This window comes from Myotis davidii, unplaced genomic scaffold (genome assembly GCF_000327345.1).
Source record: "Myotis davidii unplaced genomic scaffold, ASM32734v1 scaffold391, whole genome shotgun sequence".
Classification (NCBI taxonomy): Eukaryota; Metazoa; Chordata; class Mammalia; order Chiroptera; family Vespertilionidae; genus Myotis; species Myotis davidii.
In genome coordinates, this window is record NW_006284336.1 from 4,145,558 (window position 1) to 4,167,620 (window position 22,063).

At 47.3% G+C, this 22,063-nt stretch overlaps 1 protein-coding gene across 3 annotated transcripts in view; it reads left to right on the plus strand.

The window, feature by feature from the left end:
- PLCG2 (phospholipase C gamma 2) overlaps window positions 1-22,063 on the plus strand; it is a 137,793-nt gene that overhangs the window by 38,015 nt on the left and 77,715 nt on the right. For 2 of the 3 annotated variants that reach the window (XM_006754468.2, XM_006754465.2), the window contains exons 2-4: window positions 12,404-12,547; window positions 15,133-15,226; window positions 15,905-15,952. In XM_006754468.2, coding sequence (XP_006754531.1) covers window positions 12,404-12,547; window positions 15,133-15,226; window positions 15,905-15,952 — 286 coding nt within the window. Of the gene's footprint in view, window positions 1-12,403; window positions 12,548-15,132; window positions 15,227-15,904; window positions 15,953-22,063 lie in introns of those variants that run through there. The other variant, XM_006754467.2, reaches the window with a different exon arrangement.

A 22,063-nucleotide genomic window follows, 5' to 3' on the forward strand; every position in this document is an offset into this window, starting at 1 on the left:
CGGGGAAGGGTGTGATGAAATGAGAGGCTGTTGAAAGGGGCGGGGGTGTGTGTTTGCTCTTCTGTGGGGGCTGAGAACACTTGGATTCCTTGCAGACGTTCATAGAAACTGTGTTCTCGGTTGTCTTTGTCCTTTGCGAATGGGTGGGTCCCCACGCCAGGCCCAGCAATGCCACTTCCTCTGGGTTTCAATGGCTGCCTTATCAGGAGGCAGCACGGGCATCTATTTCTGGTCTGGCTAGAAATAGTGTGGATGGTGGCAGAAAGCGCAGAGCTGGCTTCTAGGATGGCGCGGTGGCCTACGGGGTGAGAGTGAGGAATGCTCTCTCCAGTGTCCCCCAGGGGGACTGTGCCCTGGGTGCCATGGCAAAGCATGCTTTCCATACAGCGCCCAGGGAGCACAAGTCAGTGGCAGGGACACAGTTCCCTGGAGGGTCCTTTATGGCCTTCCTGATCACGTCAAGGAGAACATGTGTTTGGGGTAAGCATGTGTGTGTGTGTGGTGTTTTTTTTTTTTAACTTTTTTGATACTCTATTTTTTAAAAATATATTTTATTGATTTTTTTACAGAAAGGAAGGGAGAGGGATAGAGAGTTAGAAACATTGATGGGAGAGAAACATCGATCAGCTGCCTCCTGCACACCCCCTACTGGGGATGTGCCTGCAACCAAGGTACATGCCCTTGACCGGAATCGAACCTGGGACCCTTTAGTCTGCAAGCTGATGCTCTACCCACTGAGCCAAACCGGTCAGGGCGATACTCTATTTTTTAATTGAAGATTTGAGATAATTGTAGATTCACATAAAGAGAGATCCATGTAGACTTGACCCAATTTCCCTTTCAAAACTATAGTGTGAAATCACAGCCAGGATATTGGCATTGATTCAGTCCATTGCCAGTTTTACAGTTTCCCTAGTTTTACCTGTGCTCTGTGTGTGTGCTTAGTTCTATGTAATTTTGTCACGTGTTGGTTCTTGCACCCACCACCACAGTCAATATTCAGAACAGTTCCATCTTCAGGTTCCCTCCTAATAGCCACACCCACCTCTATTTCTAACATTTGAATGCATCTTTTTCTGAAAGACATACGTTTTCTTTAATAAGATATCACATACATATGGTAAGACGCACAAATGGTGGGTATAGGCTCAAATTTACACGTGACCCCCACCCTTACCAGGTTGGATCTAGACCGTCCCCAAGCTCTGAATCTGGCTGCTCCCCGGGGTAGCCAGCGCCTCTGCCTTCTGTCTCTTTCTGTGAGTCCTTCTGTGGCTCACTCGGCCTCACTCCCTCTAACCACTGCTTCTCTCCCTTTATAGCTCAGAGCTGTGCTGAGGGCTGTACCTTAGGCATCCACAGTTTCTACGCAGAATTTAGTCAATTGTCCAGTTCCCACTGACTTTAGTTTACAGTTCCTATAATATAGGACTAGAGGCCCGATGCACGAAATTTATGCAAGAGTAGGCTTTCCTTCCCCTGGCTGCTGGCACCAGCTTCCCTCCGGCTGCCAGCAGGCACCCGGGACCTGGGCTTCCCTTGTAGCCCTGGCTTCAGTCTGGAAGGTCATCCAGTCTAATTAGCATATTATACTTTTATTATTATAGATGGGTGAGATTATTTTTTAACCAAAGGCATAAACTTATTCTTAAAATATAGCTCTTCAAGTGAAAAGGGTGAGTTGATTTAAAGACAAATATTAGACAAACAGTGCCAGCGCTATGCAGATATGACAAGCTTTATAAAGTTGATAATCAAATGACTGAAATGTGAGAAATAGTGTCAGAAACAAAAGTATATGGCTCCAAAAAAACCAGAAGTAAAAACTGGTCAGTCTGGGGGGGAAGGGAAATCTGTATTTTATTTTCATATAGTGAGGCTCTCCTGTGTAGTTTTGATATGCAGAACTGGTTTAAAGCAAAACAAATTAACATTTTAAGAGGCTTTGTATAAAGTGAGAAGTCCTTCCGTGCCTTAACGATTTTGTCTTTTCTGCATTCCATCTGTTTTACACCTAATACATGTCTTAAAATTGACTTACACTTTTTAACTTAAATTTATAAAGAAGAAATTTTGATCTCATCATTTAGAGGAGCTAGATGAGTATTTTTCCAAGTCACATGAAAATACATCACAATTAAGACATAACACAATGTGTGTGCCATTTAAAGTCATCTCGCATGTCACATGCATGAAATTACTCTCATTTTGTTGTCAGCAGGAGGGAGTAGACATCAAATTTGGGTGACACTATAACAGTGAATATGTTAAGAATTATCTGATGGTCTGTGTTTGGGTTTTAACTGGCCAGGTCATAAAGCTCCCGTTTCTCTCCTCTTGCCGAGTGTGGAAACAATAGAGAACCGAGACACAGGTAACAGGTGAATGGCTCTGAGAAGGTCTGCTCTGTGTTTGAGCTGCCTGGAGAGTCTGTGGCCCCTGACCCCTGACTTGCTCACTCTGTCACTGGGACTGTGGGATGCCCAGAGGCATCTTAGAAGCAGCTGCCCGCAGGGAGTAGGGCAGAGCCTGTGGTTCCTGGGGCATAGATTGAACCAGGTCTGGACCCGGTTCCTTCTTGCAGACTTTCCTGTTGGAGTGAATTCCCTGCTCCCCTGGGGAGAGGGAGTCCCCAGAGGAAAGGGAAGCTTGGTCAGTTTCTCCAAGATCACTTAAAACTCTTAAACATTCACCAGACGGTCCAGCAAACATTTCTGGGTGAATACACAGCTTCACAGTAACAGCTACCTAATTATTTGTGTGTTATTGAGTCTCTCCACCGGGAAGCGTGAGGCTGGAGTGTTGTCCACTGGCTGTCCACATAGTCTCAGCAATTGTTCATTATTTTTTTAAAATATATTTTATTGATTTTTTTACAGAGAGGAAGGGAGAGAGACAGAGTCAGAAACATCGATGAGAGAGAAACATCGATCAGCTGCCTCCTGCACATGCCCCACTGGAGAAGTGCCCACAACCCAGGTACATGCCCCTGACCGGAATCGAACCTGGGACCCCTCAGTCCGCAGGCCGACGCTCTATCCACTGAGCCAAACCGGTTTCAGCATGTTCATTATTTTTGAACAAAGGTGAGGGCAGTTGCTCCCTCCATTTCTAGGTTTTAAAATGATTTTAATATTTAAAACTCACAGTTTACATTTTACCAAGTTCTTTAAGGTATATCTACTTGTGGGATAGATACTATTTCCCCATTTTACAGATGAGAAAGCAGAGGCAGAGCCAGAATAAGTCGCATAGTTCGGGTAGGTGGAGTTTGACTTGAAGCGCATGTCTGCTAGATTCTTGTAAAGTTGGGCTCTTTCTGCTCTCCCAGGTTAGACCTTCTCTAACGACGTGTGCTGCAGCGAATCACACTTTTTTTTTCTGGCTTCAAGGTCAGCTGTCGCTATGTATTTGAAATAACCCACGCCCTGGGTTTTTCATGCAGGGTCCTTCCCGAGACCCGGCGCTGAGACAGAGTGAAACCACCAGCCGTGGTGAAGGTGTCGTAGAAAGGTGGATGAGGGAACGTTCATCCCAGTAGCTAATCTCAGCTTGACTGAGACCTCCTGGGACCACAGAGCTTTGAGCTCGTGTAATTGCATCTTGGTTGCAGAACAGCTCAGTGAAGGAGGTTTTGTTATCACTGTGTGTGCAGGTGAGGAAGGAGCAGAGGCGACTTGCCCAAGCCCCCACCTGCCTTTGTGGAGCCAAGCAGGGACTTGAAGGTCTCTGCTCTCCAGGGCTCCCTCCTGTCCCGTCACCAGGTTCACTCCAGCCATCAGAACCCAGCCAAGACGCTTGCCCTCAGAGAAGCCTTTCTCCCCGCTGCTGGGGGAAGTCCCAGGGTAGATGGTGGCTCGCTCCTCTGAGATGTAGGTTGACGTGTTCATGTGCCGGTTTGGACAGGGTCTGTCCTCCCTTCCAGGCTTTGAGCTTCCGGGGGTGGGGACTGGGTCTGTCTGCTTCATCCCCGCTCGCTCTCAGCGTGATCTCAGTCGCTACCTGGCTCATCGAATGACAGAAAGTAGGAGAGGAGGGTGGGCTTCATGTGGGAAGGCGCACAAGCCAAGCCTTGGCTGTCTCTTCTCCCCTTGAATCCGTCAGGCGCTTCCTTGAAGATGCCTTGTTAAACTTGTTGGCAGATGGTGCCCCCTGAGGTTGAGTATGGGAATTGGGAAAAAGGCCACGTGCCTGGTGTGAAGGTAGGAGGAAGTCCAGGCTGGGGGGCGGGGGGGCAGCCTGAGAGGGGCCCAGAATCAACAGTGGGAGGAGAGAAGAAACAGGAGTACAGGAGTTTGAAGAACAGGGTCACGTGGGCAGTCAGCAAAGGGGGTGGTAGAGTTAGGCAGGGAGGGGGCTGAAAACCCAACTGTGCACCTGCAGGTGACTGATGGGGAGGGCAGCGGGACGTCACGGGACCTGGGGAAGACCAGGTGGCGCCGGGAAGGGGGGAGGGTTGTGCAAAGATGAGGTCTTGCTGCTATGGCTGTTATCTTACTTCTTCAAGCAGGAAGCACGGCTGCTGAGCCCCACCGCACCAGCGTGCAGGGTCTGAGCTCCGGCCACCACAGCCTACTTTGAGAATAAAGTCAGTCATCTGAATGATTGTGTGTCAAAAATTCTAACCAGTGCAAATCGGTGGTAATTTTTTTTTAACCTTTTCTCACACTTTTAGACACACATGCACTTGTGCAAACACAGGCATCCCTTCTTAGCCGAGCCCACTGCATTCCTGAACACGTGATGGAGAGCATCGTTTTTAGACAGCACAGCAGTGTAGTACGTCCTTATGACATGGATACAAGGGTAGTGCATTAACCAGCTGTTCAGATTTGCCCAGTATTGCTTAACACCCTTAAACATCTAGAAACCAGCGCATCAAATACGTCTGCATTGACGGCAACAAATATCTAATCATTTGTCACTTTAATGCACTGTTACTGGGCATGTTTGTGAAAATTCCATAGGATACTCTATGGTATTGGTTCTGAAATTTGTTTTTTCTTATTCTGTCCTCTACGTTGTAGCTTCGTAGACATGGCAGTGAAATAGTCTGTGAAAAATACTACAGATGTCATCTAAATCGGCGTCTGGTCATTTGCTTGTTGGAAGGCGATGCTAGGGCTCAAGAAAGACGCACTAAGCGGGCGGGACCTTGGGTTAGATGCATGATGACTTCCAACACGAAAGCACTGGACCTGCAGCGCCTGTTGCAGCTGGTACACACCGGTATTCTCCTGGGTGCCTATAGGTGTGGTCTCGGCGCAGGTGCATTTGGGGTCAACAATGTTTGGAGGTTATAGTGGATATTCAGATAGTGAGAATTTGAGTAGCAGTGGACACCTGTGTATAAATTTGCATGCACACATGTATGCATACCTGCGGTTAAGCAAATACCTACAGACATAGGCACATACATCCAGATCCTATCTACATACGCCGTTGTGGAGTTTTTTTCCACAGTAGTACACATGGATTTGCCTCTTCAATTCCCACAGTAGATAAATTGAGAGACTGTTTTTCTCATGCCTTACATGAGCAGCTTTGTTCAATTGCACTAATCTTAAAAATAACAGCTAATAAGAGTTTAGAAGTTAGTACATCTTTATGAGTTAAAATCAGGCACTATTTTAACACACACACGTACATACACATACATATTCATTTAATCCTCAAAGAGCTCTTAGTGCTTCGATTGCTCACCTGGAGGCATGGAGAGGTGAAGCTCCTGCCTGAAGCCACCTTGAACTTGAACCCAGGTGGGCTGGTTCCTGAGTCCATCCACTAACCATCAGCCTCAAGCTTCTTATGACTTAGAAAGCCTCTGGGAACATGTGAGTTTGCAACCCCAGCGCTGGTCAAAAAGTTGGTTTGGGATTAACTTGTTTGAGTGCTAAAGGCCTTCCCTCCTCCCTGCTCCACACCCCGTGGGTGCCCTTGAGTGGTGCGAGATCAAGTGCAGGGCTCATCAACCAAAGTGCTTAGCAGGCCCCTCAGGCTGCTGATCACCATAGAAAACCATCCCCGCTGGTGAGGGATTTGCTTCCTGCCTTCTTGAGGCTCCTGTCAATCAAGGGGGTGGCCAAAGAGTGGGCAGTCTCTGGTGCCCATGGAGCTGGCCCCTGCCCACCCAGGAGGCCTGGGAAGTGGTAGTGACAGCTGTGAAGGGCTTGGTGGGGGCTCCACCTCTGTCTTCTCATGGAGCCCCAGCCACAGGCTCATGCTCCTTTACACCTTTCTGGTTCAGGCTGATGGCTGGGAACCTCACCATTTCCCCGGCAGCCCTGAGGGTGTAGCCAGTGGAGGGCGGCTTTTCACTTTGAGGAGATATTGAAAGCAGGTGAATTGGAAGCAGGTGTTCAAATACAGGCTTGTACGTGAATGTTCTTAGCCACAAGGTGGAAACAACCCAGTGTCCATCAGTGGGTGATTGGACAATGGAATATTATTCATCCACAGATAGGAGCGAAGCCCTGACACAGGTTAGAGCATGGATGAGCCTTGAGGACATTATGCCGAGTGAGAGAAGCGAAGCACAAAAGACCACATGTTACATGATTCCATTTATATGAAATATCCAGAATAGGCAAATCTGTAGAGACAGATTTACACAGGGGCTGGCGTGGGGCTGAGGGGAAGGTGGGGAGTGACAGCGAAAGGGCTGGGTTTCTCTGTGCTGATGAAAATGTTATTAGAACACATTGCGGCCCCGTAGTTTTATCGCTAGCTTTACCCAGTGGCCAGGTAAGTTTCTATTGAACGAGTACGAAACACGTTTTACATAAATGTTAAAGGCACGCTTTACAATTAAACACCCATTGCATTTTGATGTTTTTACAAGCTAATATCTTTTTAAAGAATTCTCATGATTGGCCACAAACCTTAGAACAGAAAACACGAGAATTCTCGTGATCCGTCCGCAATGTGTTAAATTGACCGTGGTGGTGTCTGAATGTACTGAAAGCTATTGAACTGTACATTTTAAGTGGATGAGTTGTATAGTATGTGAACTATCTATCATAATAAAAGCATAATATGCTAATTAGACCGGAAATACTTCTGGATGAAGCTGGGGCTGCGAGGGAAGCCTGGGTCCCGGGTGCCAGAGGGAAGCCGGAGCTGGCAGTGGGGGAAGGAAGGCCTACTCTTGAACAGATTTTGTGCATTGGGCCTCTAGTATCTTAATAAAGACATTAGAGAGAGAGAGAGAGAGAGAGAGAAAGAACACACTGATATCTGTAATTCCAGACCCACCTGCTGGTCTGAGATACCTTTGGGACTACCTTTGGGTATACGGGGGCAGTCACAACTTGTCCCGTCTCCCTGCAGTGGCTCTGCTGGGGGAGCCAAGGGAAGCTGATTTCTTCAGTAACTGGTATTCGTCCGCATTCATCACCGTTTTGCCTAAACTGGAGAGACAGTGGGCCATTGCCCCCTCAGACATAATGATCCCTGCATCCCGTGGGGTGGCACAGAAATGGATCGTCTGACCTAGCAGAGGCTGCTGAGGGCTCACCCCGATTGCTGTAGCATTCTCTTCTGCAAGCTGAGGGCAGCGTGGTGTGAACACTGCAGCCCTCTGCCTGAGGCCTGGAGCATTCAGGCCCCAGATGCAGCCCTCAGCCTACAGCAGATAGGGGTTGTGGGGTAAAGACCCCAGCTCCCTCGCTTCTCAGCGAAGTGAACTCTGAAGACTGTCAGAGGGCCCCGTGGGCGCCAGCTTGCTCCTCCACTGCTGTTTTCTGGGATCGCCTTCCAGATTAACTGCTTGTGCTCAAGTCCTTGTCCCAGGGTCTGTTTCTGGGGAAAGCCAAACCAAGACACCCGAGAAACCTAATTCACTCATTCCACAGAGGTCTGCGTTTCTGCTCTGAGCCAGGCCCTGAGGTAGGCGGCTGTGAGGCTCTGGTTGTAAAGGGACAGACACAGTCGCTGTTCTCCTGGGGCCTAGAGGAGGGAGCAGATACACAGGTGAACAAGTAAACCTATAAATGCAAACGGTGCTAGTAAGGACCTTTATAGCACAGATATAAAAATCGCAGGCCCCGTCAATTCAGGGAGGTGGAGAGGGAGGCAGTTTGGGGATAAGTCACATAAATGGGATCTGATGTGGGCAGGAGGCAGCCTGTGTGTGCGCGTGTGCGGTGGGCCTTCCTGTTGGAGCACAGTGGGGCGAGGGCCACATACCCTAATGTTGCTTCTCATTGTCACTTGCTTGACCACAAGAAGCAATATAAGGGTTCAAATCCTGGTTCTTCCACTTGCCAGCTGGTGACCCTGGCCAGGGGACTCCATGCCACAGTTTCCTCATTTATAAGCTAGGGACAGTCAGTGTACCTGCGTCACAGTGTGGTGAGCATTGAGAAGTCAGCGCGGAGGTGCTGTCTTGGCCCACCCAGATGGCATTAGCAGGCCTGTACACCGCCACCCCCCACCCCCCCACGCCACATCCCGCACAGGCAGCCGCTGAAGGCAGGGAGAACAAGAGGCCAGCCCTCCTGCCCACAAGAGAACTCACAGGGCTCTGGATCCATGGCTCAGAGCCCTGTGCCAACAGGCTGAAGACCGCAGCCTAATTTAGCTTTCTTCCGCCCCATCCTGCTCCCACACTCCTTCTCCTGTGAGCATCCCCCCACCCCCGCCCGCCCAGTGAACACCTGAACAAGAATCCCTGCCTCACTCAGAAAGCGTTAGCACTGTAAGAGTTTACACGATTGTCATTGCCTTTATTTTTACCCAGGATGAGACTGGTGTGTCTGTAAGACTCTCAAGACCTGGACCAAGTACATTCAGCAGAATGTCTGGCTGATGGTTAAAAGTAGGATGAATAGCTAGTTCATGTTCATGAACAGGAATTTTCAATATGTCAGTTCTTCCCAACTTGATCTACAGATTCAACACAATCTCAAAAAAAAGTCCAGCAAGCTATTGTGTGGCTATTGATAAACTGACCCTAAAGTTTACGTGGCAAGGCAAAAGGCCCACAGAGAGCCAGCACAATAGCGAAGAACAAAGCCAGAGGACGGATGCTACCTCACTGCGAGGCTTACTGTAAAGCCATAGCTATCAAGACTGTGGTATCAGCGAAAGAATGAGCAAATAGAAATGGAACAGAACAGAGAGCATAGAGAGAGACCCACCCAAATATCGTCAACTGACCGCTTTCAAAGGAGCAAAAGCAATTCAGTGGAGGAAGCATAGTCTTCTCAGAAGCATGATGAGTAAGCCAGTACGTATCGGGGGAGGGGAGAGAGGGAAAGGGTCAGGATGACATAATGGGGGAGACCAGTCCTGGCGGAGGAAGGTGGATGCCTGCAGCCCTCACCTGGACAGGGCTGGCCTCCACAGGATGCTGGCATTTGCTGAAGCGAAAGACAGTGTATGGCTGATCAGGGCCTTTTGCATCGGTAGGTGGCTGCTTGTATTTCGTTGTCCTTCTGTCCCATGTGTTGCTTTCCCTCTGTCTGACTGTGTGTGTGTGTGTGTGTGTGTGTGTGTGTGTGTGTGTGTGTGTGTGTTTGCATCTCTCTGCTTGTCTGAGTGGCTTGTCCTCTGTTCGTTCTGGTGTCTGTCCCTGTTTTGCTCTGTGTGGGTGTCTCCGATTGTGTTTGTTCGTATCTGTGTGTGTCTCTCTCTGTCTCCTTCTCCCTCGTCCCCATTTCTAGTGCTGTCCCTGTCTGTGTCCCCATCTCCCTCCGTCCCTCTCCTCTGTCAACAGCTACTTACTAGCTGCACCGGATACCACCATCTCTGCTTGAAGTAGGGGTACACGGTGAGGAAAGGAGCACCCTCTAGGGAGGAGTACTGAATCCACGGTTCTCACTAGGCAGCACTTGCCTCTGGTCCTGGGGTGGGGGCCAGGGGCTTGGTCTGTATAGTGGGAGGGGATGGAGGGCTTTCTGTGAGTCTGGTGGTGAGTGGGCTGAGGCTGGAAGGGAGAATTCGGAGCTAACCAGGCTAAGAGCTTTCCTAGCAGAACCAACAGCGTGTGCTGATGTCTCTGGTGCGACCCACTGGAGGTTCTGAGATTGAGCCACTGGCAGGAGCATGGAAGGGGAGGGCATGCAGGGTCAACCCTGGGCCTTGGTTCTTAGTCCTCACAGCTGTGAGGCACCATTGAAGGTTTGAAGCCCAGGAGTGGCATGAGCCTTTCATAAAAATGGTCCTGGGAGTAACTTCCGGCTCCTCCAGGAGACCAAGCAAGATGTAACGGTGGTGCTAGCCTTGGAAATGGATAGAAGTTGACAAATTCAAGAGCAATTTAGAAAGTAAAATTGGTAAGACTTGGTGATTGCCTGAGGACAATAATGTTACATTATCTGAAAAATTTTTTTAGTCACATCTGTCAAATATTTTTTAGAGTGGTCAGGGAAGGTCTTAATAAATACTCCTGCTTTTTTAAAAAAGTATTTTTACAGAGAGAGGAAAGGAAAAGGACATATAGAGAGAAGCATCACTGTGAGAGGGGAACATCGATCAGCCTCCTCCTGTACACAGCCCCAACTAGGGATCAGGCACACAACCTGGGCATGCGCCCTGACCGGGAATCGAATCGGCAACCTTCTGCACAGAATGATGCCCAACCAATTGAGCCACACTGGTCAAGACTCAAATTTTTATTATAATGTTGCTGCAAAGGAAAAAAAAACCTCACAGTAGGCTAATTCAAAGGTTCCCTCTTAGAGATATTTTATGGGGAAAGACACTGGTTAGGTAATCATTGTTAGATTAGATAGGAAAAGAAAATATTTGCTTGAAGTCACTAGACTCTTGATTAGCAGTCAGCTGGGTGGGTGAGTAATTTCTGAGAATAAATGTGAATACCTTTCATGTTTTTAGGTAATTGCCAAAGCATCAGCAGTGCCCATTTCCTTCTAGAAGGTTATGCATTTCAGAACACACACAGGATCTGTGTTTTGTTGCTTGTTTGTTTTGTGGACTAAAGATAAGAGAGAGAAAAGACTCCAGGGTTGGGTGAAGAAGGGGGATTGGACCCTCCACCCCTCTGCCTGCCCAAGGTTTATAGACACGATCGCCCCTTCCAGGGATAGGGCCACCTGTAGTTGATCAGTGGTTTTCAAAACTTTTTATTTTGAAACACTTTTAGATTCCTGCAGGCATTGAAAAACTAGTACAGAGTTTCTGTGTACCGTTTATCCAGCTTCCCCTGTTGGTAACGTCTTTCATAACTATAGTTATAAACCCAGGAAATTGACACCCGACAATATTATGAAATATACTGCAGACCTTCATTGGCTGTCACCATTTTTACGCGCACTCATGTTTTATTTTGTTTTATGTGTTGGTGTACAGTGCTACGGAATTTTATCACATGTATAGATCTGTGTGACCGCCACCACTCACAGGATGCAGAACAAATGTTGTTTATTTAAATTCTTTCCACGTTACTTCATGACTCTGGTCCCCTCTTACAGGATCTAGCTAGTGTTTTCAATCTAGCTAGATCCTGTAAGAAAGCAGAAAACGTAGTTCCTTCCATCCTCTCGTCTATGATTTCATTCTCTGCACCCACACTCCAGTTTCTGCCTGCGAATGGCCAGGCATCTTTCCTGCTATTCCAACCCTGTTGCTGCGTTCACCTTCTAGACCTCATCTGCCTTCTTCCTTGACCCTTCCTCAAAGCTGAGATCTCCTTCCCTCCCCTTTCTTCTCCAGGAATACCTCTCTTTCCTGTTTCTTTCTTCAGCTCAAGCACTGAGATGTAGGTACCAGGACTCTTATGGTGGCAAGGGGCCCAGGGCTTCAAAGAGCACATCAGGGCTCAGTCTTTCCTTTCCACACCATCTCTGCTCCCCCAGCCTCATGTTCTACCAGCTGGCAGCAGCGGGATAAATTTTATGAACAGCTCTGGCCAAATAAGTCCCAGGAGGATTCTGATGGGCCTCGCTTGGGCCATATGCTCGTCCCTCAACTAATCACTGTGCCGGGGATGGGCACTTCAGTTATTTCCAGGACCCTTGGACCTGTCTTTGGCTTATTGTGGTGGGAGGTCGAGAGCAGTGGATCCGCTTCATGAGAAGCACGTGGAAAGGGTCTATCCCAGGAAAAGGTGCTTTTTGACAGAAAAGAGGGGAGGAAGGGACCAGTCGAGTTTATCTCCATGTAACAGTGCACAGTTATCCCCTGGCAGGGCAGGGCGTCTCCCTGGGCCAAGGTGGAATTCCTCCTTATCTCTGTTATCTATTGCTGTAGAACTATGCCAATACTTAGTGGCTTAAGACAATAAGCATTTTATTTATTTGCACATCATCTTGCAGTTGGGGCGGGGCTGCGGGGCTGGGGAATGAAGGAGCCGGGCCGTGTGTCTGGGATGCAGGCATGTGGCTGCATCGTGGGGGAGTGACCTCCGGCTTCTAATTGGTCCATGTTCATTTTCTTTCAGTGGATATCATGGAAATCAAGGAAATCCGCCCAGGGAAGAGCTCCAAGGATTTCGAGCGAGCAAAGGCAGTCCGCCAGAAGGAAGACTGCTGCTTCACCATCTTGTATGGCACCCAGTTCGTCCTCAGCACACTCAGCTTAGCAAGTGGGTGCACGTCCGGGTGCTTTTCTGCCTCCCTGTGCCTCAGTTTCCTCCTTAGGGCATTCTCTAGAAGCAGGATGCTCATCCCTGCCTTCCTACTAACGTGTTTGGGGGCATCAGGGTCGAATCCTAACCCTGCCCCTTTCTAGCTGTGTGCCTTTGGGCAAGCTACTCAGCCCCGCTGCGCTGCTGTTTGCTCAGCTGTGCGATGGGGAGAATCATAATGCTGGCCCATTGGGATGGTGTGAGGATTATGTTAAGGGCCTGCCTGGCTCACGCTGAGAGCTAACGGCAAGTTACGTTTTCGCTCAGCAGACCCTGGCCTACACCATTTATTCAGTTTATCTGACCTGAAGGAACTATCCTGGAATCTTATGTCTCACACAAGTAAACATGCACACACACACGTATGCATACTACACACATGCATGCACACACACATGTGTGCATATGTGCACACGTATAGACATTTGTATCCGGAGGTCAGATTTCTGGTCAGCCCTGTGAATCTACCAGAAAGCCAGAGAGGCCTCTGGGAGGCCAGCAGAAGAGCCGTGAGAAAGCTGAGGTGCGTTACTCAGGGCAGAAGCTTGGAGCTGCCTTCAGGGCCAATCCTAGAACTTACTGACTTAGAACTGTATTCACAATCATGGCTGATGAGAGAGAAAATTAATACCATTAAAAGTCGACCATGCATACAAGTCCTTTGGTTGATCTCTCCTCCTCACCCCCACCCTCCCCTATCTTCCCTCTGAGTTTTGAGCCATCTGATCGATTTGTAATCTCTTAATCAATAAAGGGGGAAAATAAAAATAAACAAAAATAGAAGTTTCTAAGGATTCAAAATTAGCTGTATTTAAGAGAACATGAATCAATTAATGATAGTGGGAGCACCATTATTGATAAAATGTATTTCACTTAATATCTGTTTTATAATAACATTTTCATTTTAATCATGCTTAGACAAGCAACTGTTCAGAAATTTTATTTGTATTTCCTACTATTAAAATGTATTCACATTAGAAGGAAAAAAAAGTAGACCAAAGTGGGGGGAAGCTTTGAAAGCTGAGCAGCGGTAGGCACATGCCATATAGGGTCAAATAGCTGTCGCCCATTTAATTTGTCATTCATTTTTTCCCCCATCAGGCATCTTTTGAGCTGTGCTCTGAACTGGGTTGTGCTAGAAGTCAGTGGGGCTCTGGAGATGAGTAAGACAATTGCTGCCTTTAAGGAGTTCATAGTATTTGGGAGACAGATGTGTGGACAGGAGCTTACAGTGCCCTGGGATAAGAGCAATAGTCCAAGCACAATACAGTGGGCTGAGGGGTATTGAGTGTCTGTTTCCAGGGAAGGCTCTGCAGAGGGGGAGGTGACTTTTAAACTGGCTTTTGAGGCATCAGGAGCAACTGGGAGGAAAGAAGGAGAAAGCATTGCATCTATAGGGTGGGGCAAAAGTAGGTTTACAGTTGTGAGAATGGGAGTTTAATCTTGCATTATTATTTATTATATTATTTTCCATATGAACAACTGAAAGCCTACTTTTGCCCCACCCTGTATAAGGGTGTGGGGAAATAGCAAGCTGGGTCTGGGGAATAATGAGTGTATGTCTGACTGATGGTGTGCGGTAGGTGGCAGAGATGGGGCAGGAGAGAGGGGATTGTGACCCTGAACCTTCAGAGCTGTGTCCACTTAACCCCACTTCAGGCAGAGCCTGGCTGCTGTTCTTGGTAGGAGAACAGGAAAAACAAAGCAAGACTTGGAGCCCAGGAAACCAGTCTGTCCCACTCCGGGTCCCTCTTCCAGAGCTCGGGAATTCAAGGTTGGGTAGAGAGATGGGCAAGACTTCGATTCACATCCCAGCTTCTCCTTTGTTGGCTCTGGGACAGGTCTCCCAACCGGCTCAGCCTTGGTTTTCTCCTCATTAGCACGGGAAGAATGAGAGCAGCAATGTTGGCCTGATATTGTCTGGACCAACAAGATCCCTGGTGGTTAGGAGAAGTGTAATAACTAGATCAGGTGTTTTCATTGCTCGCTCCATTTCACTGATGCGGAAATGCGGCACAGAGGGGTTAAGTAACCAGCTGAATGTCGCACAGCCCTGAAGTGGTGCAGTGGGACTTGGCCATGATGCCAAGCTCTTAACCACCACTTGTTTTCGCTCCCCTCATGGGCATCAGCATCTCCTACTTCCCACCCTCCTCTCTGGCCTTGGTTGGAAACAGGTGAAATGCTGAGGGCTGTTTAGGATTGTGGTACAAATTATTCCAGCCCTGTGTCCTATTCATTAGCATGGGGTTAAAAGCTAAAACTTAAAAAAAAAAATGCCTCCTTGTCACCTCTCCTTTAGAAGGCTCGTAATAGACTCATGGCCTCATCTCAGACCAAAAGCAGGTGTCAAAACCTTGAGGGTATGAAGGAGATGCCTTCTTGGTGCCCTGCTGCACAACTGCAAATGGGCGGGCACAGGCTTCTCCCACCCCCACCATCTGTATGGGGCTGGGGAGGCTGGGAGCCAGGGTCAGTAGGTCTCCAAGCAGCGGTCTTCCCAGAGCGTAACACAGCATTTCTGTTCCCGTTCACCTCACTAGCTGACTCGAAGGAAGATGCAACCAAGTGGCTCTCTGGCTTGAAAATCTTACACCAAGAAGCGATGAGCGCGTCCACACCCACCATCATTGAGAGGTATCGGCTTTGCCTGTCTTTCTCTGTCTTCGCTCACTCATCCATTCTGCTCCCTGTAGCCAACATGGGCGAAGGGAAGAAAAAGGAGGCGTTTGATCTTGGAGGTTCATTGAGCGGCCCGTGTGCAGTAGATGCCCCGTAGTGGCTGTGGACCCTCCGGTGTCTCACAGAAAAGGCTGTCTCCATATGGAGCCATGGCCTTTGCCTGTTGGCATGCGGAGTGCTTTGAAATGACACAGAAAACTGCACCGGTGTTGTGTTTGAGGGAGGACCAGAGGGCTTCCTTCTTAAAGGCACTAGCTGACTCAAAGGGCAGTCAGATGCAAGGTCAAGAATTTTCCACCTGCCACCAGGAGTGTCTGGCCAGCATCGTGGATGTCTGACTGGGATTGTCCATCCCCCAGGAAACCAAAGCCCTCCGATTTCACCACTTTTCTGACCAGCTTTTTGGGGATTAATGGATATCATCAGAGGGACTCACCCGTTAAGGAGCGCCAGCCTGTACCAGCCCAAGGGGCCTCTTGGCTCAGTAAGGGTTTTTTTGACCACAAGGAAGAAGCTGCTTTCCAAGTTAGAAAGTTGGAAAACCCTTCCCAGGGTCCTTAGTCCCTCCTCCATAGAACTCAGACTTGTACTGTTTTCTAACTTTCTCTCTGTGTGTCTCAACTCTCTTTCCAGTTGGCTGAGAAAGCAGATTTATTCTGTGGATCAAACCAGAAGAAACAGGTAACATTTGTTCACATCTTGGCGGTTTTCTCCAGATCACGGTGCACTCTGATTTTCATTCTTTCTTGAAACGTTCAAGGGGGTTGGGTGGGTCATGATTTGTGCTGGGGAAAGGTCCTCATGAAGTCACAGTTAACCTACGAAGCTCCAGACGCGGTGCTAGGCGCTGGGGGTGGAGCCTCATGGCAATGGAAAATTCAAGTCCATCTGCAGAGACGAATTCTCTGCATGGAGCCTTTGGACCTCATCATTTCGGCCTTCACATCTGAGCACTTGTGTCCTGGGGAGAAACAGGATCGCACGGCGCCTGCCCTCACTTTGCGGTGGGAGGGATGGACCATACAGAAGTAAACCGGGCTAATAGCGATGGTTCTAAGGGCTGTGCAGACGAGACGGCAATGTGCTAACGTACATTCCAGTGGATTTGAGCTGTTCACTGAACAGTATGTCTTGGAGTGGTTCCCTGTCGGCACACAATGCTCTAGGCCGGACACGTCTGTAACAAACGTGGTGTGTCCTCGGGGGAAGGCAGTGTAATTTCCTCACTGGTGGGAAATGATTTCCTTCTTGGTGGACACACGTTGTCCCTGGTCCTTTGGGAATAATGCTGCTCTGAAAACCTGTGGGTCTGGACATCTTCTGTTAACTCGGGGGAGGAGCACATGAGCAGGGTGACATCCCAGAGCAGGACATTCTGAGAGAGGGGGTGCAGGGGAGCTCCCGCGTCCTCCGCCCCGTACCCTGGACTCTGACGGTTGTTAGTCTGATGGGTGAGGTCCTTATATTTGCATTTCTTTCTTTATGGGTGAGGTTGGACACCCTCGTGCCCAGTTTTTCTTAGGTATGAGCCAGTTTTGTTGATAATGTAATGATAAAAACTACCATTCACTGAGCATGCTAGGCACTATGAGCACATTATAATCATTGTCTCATGTTTAGCCTCACATCCGGTCTTTTTTTTTTTCTTTCAAATTTTAAATGTTTTTCCTTCCCTCCATTAAGATATGACACAATTGCCCTATCTGCTTTGGCTCAGTGAATAGAGCGTCGGCCTTCGGACTGGAAGTTTCAGGATTTGATTCTGGTCAAGGGCATGTGTCTCGGTTGTAGGCTCGATTCCCGTGCGGTCACGTCAATGTCTCTCTCTCTCTCTCTGGCTCTCCCCCTCCTTCCTCTCTCTCTAAAAATCAATGGAAAAATATCCTCAGGTGAGGATTAACAACAAACAAAAGGTTTGTCACATCTGAGGCAGTGACTCCCTCCCTCTTGTTCTTGAATATTCTCCCCTCTCCAGGGCACCTCTGTGTCAGGCCAGTGTCCCCTGTCACCCAGAGTCTGGGCGTCCTTCCACGCTCTTTCTACTCACACCAACGGCCTGATATGGAAGCAGTCACCGTGAAGTGCTGAAAAGCTTAGTACTGTCAGGTCAGCCAGCAGCCCACTCCGTGTCCCCTGTCCGTCTGTCTCTCCCTCCTCCGCTCACTCAGCATTCACTCTGGCCCCACACCCTGCGCCCTGCTCCGGGGTCACAGCGGTGGACCAAAGGGTCCCTCGTTGGAGGGTTCAGTACACACTGGCCTCTCTCAGCCGGAGGTGGGGCCTTCTCGGAGGGCTTCCTTTCTCTGTGGCTCAGGGGTGACTCATAGTTGAGATTGGCACAGGGGTGGCAGGTGGAGCCTCCGGGCCCTCCCCTCGCGCGGTGGTGGTACGGGGTTATTGGTTTTGTTCCCGAGTCCGAGTCTCCTTTATCTGTTGTTGGGAACTGGTTCTCTCTCGCTCAGTGTGCATCCTTCCTGCGAGTCCTTAGAGATCCATCTTTCCATCCGCTGGTCCAGAACCTTCTGCGGAGAGGAAGTCTGTCTCTGGACTCGATTCCTCTCTGTTCCCTCTCCCCACGCTCCCTCCCAGTGGCAGAGCCCTGCCGCCTGTCCACCAGCGCGTGGAAAATCCCACCTTTCCTGTGGTTCTGGGAGGCCCTGAGGGAGTTTCTCAAAAGGAACTTTGACTTGACCAAGGGGCCAATGAAAGGGCACGGACTTCTGTTCTGCCAGTTTCCCCTCCTTTCCTGTCGCCCACGACTAATTGCGTTTCCTGAAAGAAAACAAAGGAGCCACAGAAGCAAAGGAAAGACTCAGTGGGCAGGAGGCAGGCTCTGAGCGGGCCCTGCGCGGGTGCCCAGCCTCTGGGTGCTTTCCTTGGCGTGGGCACCTGCTTTCATTGTCAGCATCGCGGGAGACCAGCTGGCAGCAGCTGGCACTTGTGGAGAACTTGCTTTGCAGCGGCCACGGTGCTGAGCACGTTCCATCCCGAGGGGATGCCGATGGAGCGCTCTCGGACGGGGGACCCTTCTGTCCATTTTATGAGGACACCGAGGCCAGGACACGTTCAGGAACTTGTCTACAGCACCTCACCTGGTCAGGTGTGGCACAGGGTTTGAGGCTCACCCACCAGTACATGATATTGCTTTTCCTTCTTCAGGCAAAAATCTTTCCTTCCCCACGCTGACCTAAAACATATTACTTAGTCTGTTTTATTGTGGTAAAATATACAGAACATAAAATTTATCACAGACTTCCTCTCTGCTAAAGTTCTGGGCCAGCTGCCAGAAAGACAGGTCTCTATGAAGGACTCGCAAAAATCCATCTGAGCAGGTGCACACTTCCGTAAGATGAAGGGCATTCACTTTGTGCACTATCACCACCATCCGTCTCCAGAACTCTTCATCTTGTAACACTGAAGCTCTGTCCCCATTAGACAATAAATCCCCGTTCCTCCTCCTCCCAGCCTGTGCTAACTTCTATTCTGCCTTCTGTCTCGATGAATCCCATTACTCTAGTTATCTCAATATAAGTGGAATCTATTACTTTTTGTCTTGTTATGACTGGTTTGTTTCACTCAGCAACTCAAGATTTCTTCGCATTGTAGCATGTCAAAATTTCTTTCCTTTTTTTTTTTAATCCTCACCCGAGCATATGTCTATTGATTTAAGAGAGAGAGAGGAAAAAGGGGAGGGAGGGAGGGAGAGAGAGAGAGAGAGAGAGAGATGTGAGAGAGGAACACTGATGGGTTGCCTCTCATATACACCCCGATTGGGGATCGAGCTCGAAACCTTTGGGTGAAAAAAAAACACTGATTTGTTGCCTCTCACATACACCCCGATTGGGGATCGAGCTCGAAACCTTTGGGTGTACGGGACAATGCTTGAACCAACTGAGCCACCCAGTCAGGACAGAATTTCCTCCCCTTTTAAGGCTGAATAATATTCCACACTTTGTTTATTTGTTTCTCTGTTGGTAGGTACGTGAATTACTTCCCTCTGTTGGCTATTGTGAGTATTGTTGCTGTGAAGATGGGTGTTTGAGTTTCTGCTTCCGATTCTTTTGTGCATTACCCAGAAGTGGAATTACTGGATCATTGACAAATTGCCATGCTGTTTCCATAGCAACCACAACCATTTTACATGCCCACCAACACAAGGGCTCCATTTTTTCCCAACTGTCTTGCTTACACTTCTTATTTTATTTCTTTCTAATCGCCATCCTAATGGCTGTGAAGTAGTATCTTGGGTTTTGATGTTCATATTCCTAATGACTAGTGATGTTGAGCATCTTTTCACATGCTTTTTACCATTTGTACATCTTCTTCGGAGAAATGTCTACTCGAGTCCTTTGCCCATTTAAAAATTTCACATTCTGATTTTAATCCTCATTCAGCTTCCAAGCACTGACCCTGGGCTAGGTTCTACATAATCTTTTAGTTTTCATGTTTACACTTTCATTTATTGTTTTCTGTTTTAAAAATGCACATGGACTTTAAAAAAAAATCAGTAGCAAAACAGAATTTACTAGATAGCACAACCCAGTGCCAAATGAATTTAGGACAACTCTCTAAGAGTCAGGAGAAGGAAGTGATGACATGTGGGTTTGAGTGCTTTGGGAAATCTTTAAGAATTGAGGAGGAATTTGATCTGGGAATTTTAGTTTGGGTAGGAATTAAATATGTAGAGAAGATGATGAGGTCCTTCTGATGTCTTTCTGGGTGTTTATCCAGCCTGGTGGTCCTTGTTACACTTTGCACTCTTTCTATTACTCATTGGTTGGTAGTTTAAGGTGTTCTCTAAATTCTCTCAAGTTCCATTGTGTGTCTATGCTTCTTGTACTTTATCTTTTCAAAAATTTAAATCATTTTTACTTTTTAAATACATAAAATAAAATTACAATATTATATTAGTTTCAGGTATACATCCCAGTGATTAGACATTTGTGTAACTTACTAAGTGATCATCCCAGTAAATCTCGTACCCATCTGACACCGTACATAGTTATTAGAATATTATTGACTGTATTTCCTGTGCTGTACTTTATATCTCATGATTATTCTGTAACAATCAATTTGTACTTCTTAATCCTTTCACCTTTTTCACCTATCCTTATTGCCATTTTATTGTTCATATTTTTAATCTCTTTTTTTCCTTCTTAAAAAAGACCCTTTAACATTTCATGTGCTATTGGTTTGGTGGTGGTGAACTTCTTTAGCTTTTTTCTTTCCTGGGAAACTCTTTATGTTCTTCTGTTGTAAATGATAGCTTTGCTGGGTAGAGTAATTTTGGTTGTAGGGCCTTGCTTGGGTTTCTGTTGAGATATCAGCTGATAGTCTGTGGGAGCTCCCTTGTAGGTAACTAACTGCTTTTCTTTTGCTGCTTTTAAGATTCTCTCTTTGTCCTTAACCTTTTGCATTTTAATTATGGTGTGAACTCTTTGGGCCCATTTTGTTTGGGACTCTCTGTGCTTCTTGGACTACTAATGTCTATTTCCTTCACCAGGTTAAGTAACTTTTCTGTCATTATTTTTAAAAATAGGTTTTCAATTTCTTGCTTTTTCTCTTCTCCTTCCTGCACCCCTATGATGTGAATGTTGGTACACTTGAAGTTGTCCCAGAGGCTCCTTATGCTATCTTCATTTTATTGGGTTCTCTCTCTTTCTCTTTCTCTCTTTTTGCTGTTCTGATTGGGTATTTTTTGCTTCCTTATATTCCAAATCTCTGACTTGATTCTCAGTTTCGTCTACTCTTCTGTTGATTCCCTATAAATTATTCTTCAGTTCAGTTAATGTATCCTTCATTTCTGACTTTTTTTTTTAATGGTTTACATGTCCTTTCTTATTCTCTTGGAATTATCACCAAGTTCATTGAACATCCTTATAACCAGTGTTTTGAACTCCACATTTAATAGATTGCTTGTCTTCATTTTGTTTAGTTCTTTTTCTGTAGTGTTGTTCTGTTCTTTCTTTTAGGACATATTTCTTTGTCTCTTCATTTTGGCAGCCTCTCTGTGTTTGTTTCTATGTATTAGGTAGAGCTGCTACATCTCCCAGGCTTGGTAGAGTGGCCTAATGCAGTCGGTGTTCTGTAGGGTCCAGTGACACAGCCTCTCCAATCACCCAAGCTAGGCACTCTAGGTGCGCCCCACCCTTGTGTGGGCTGTGCACCCCCTCCTGTTGTAGTTGACTCTTGATTGTTGTTGGCGCATCAGTGGGAGGGATTTACCCCCAGGTTGATGGGCTGCAAGGACTGGCTGTGACCACTGACCACCATGGAGGGTCACCTGTGTGGGGGCCACCCCACAGAGCAGGACTTACTTCATTCACAGGGCTCTGGTGCTGGGAGTCCGCCCATTGAATGTGTTTCTTGTGGAGGTGGTTGGTGGTATTTTGATGTGGTCTCAAGCTGCAGATGGATTTTTTTTTAATGATGAAAGTCACTCCTGCTCATTATAGAAAAAATTTTTGGAAATTCTGGAAACTAGAAAAAACTTGTATAAATTTGATATTAAATGGTAAACACTGTTAACTTCAACTACATTTTTTTTTGTATATGTCTTCCACCCTCAACTTCATTTATTTGCTTCCTTGTTCACGTTTCCTTATTAAAATATAACTATGCCTAAGCTTATATCCTGTTCTTTAATTAACTTTTGAATTTTGGAATAATTTTATATTTAGAGAGTCTTCATATTCCTCTCTGCCCAGTTTTCCCTGATGTTCACATCATACATTATGATGGTATATTGTCAAAACTGAGAAACTGTCTTTGATATGGGACTATTAATTGAAC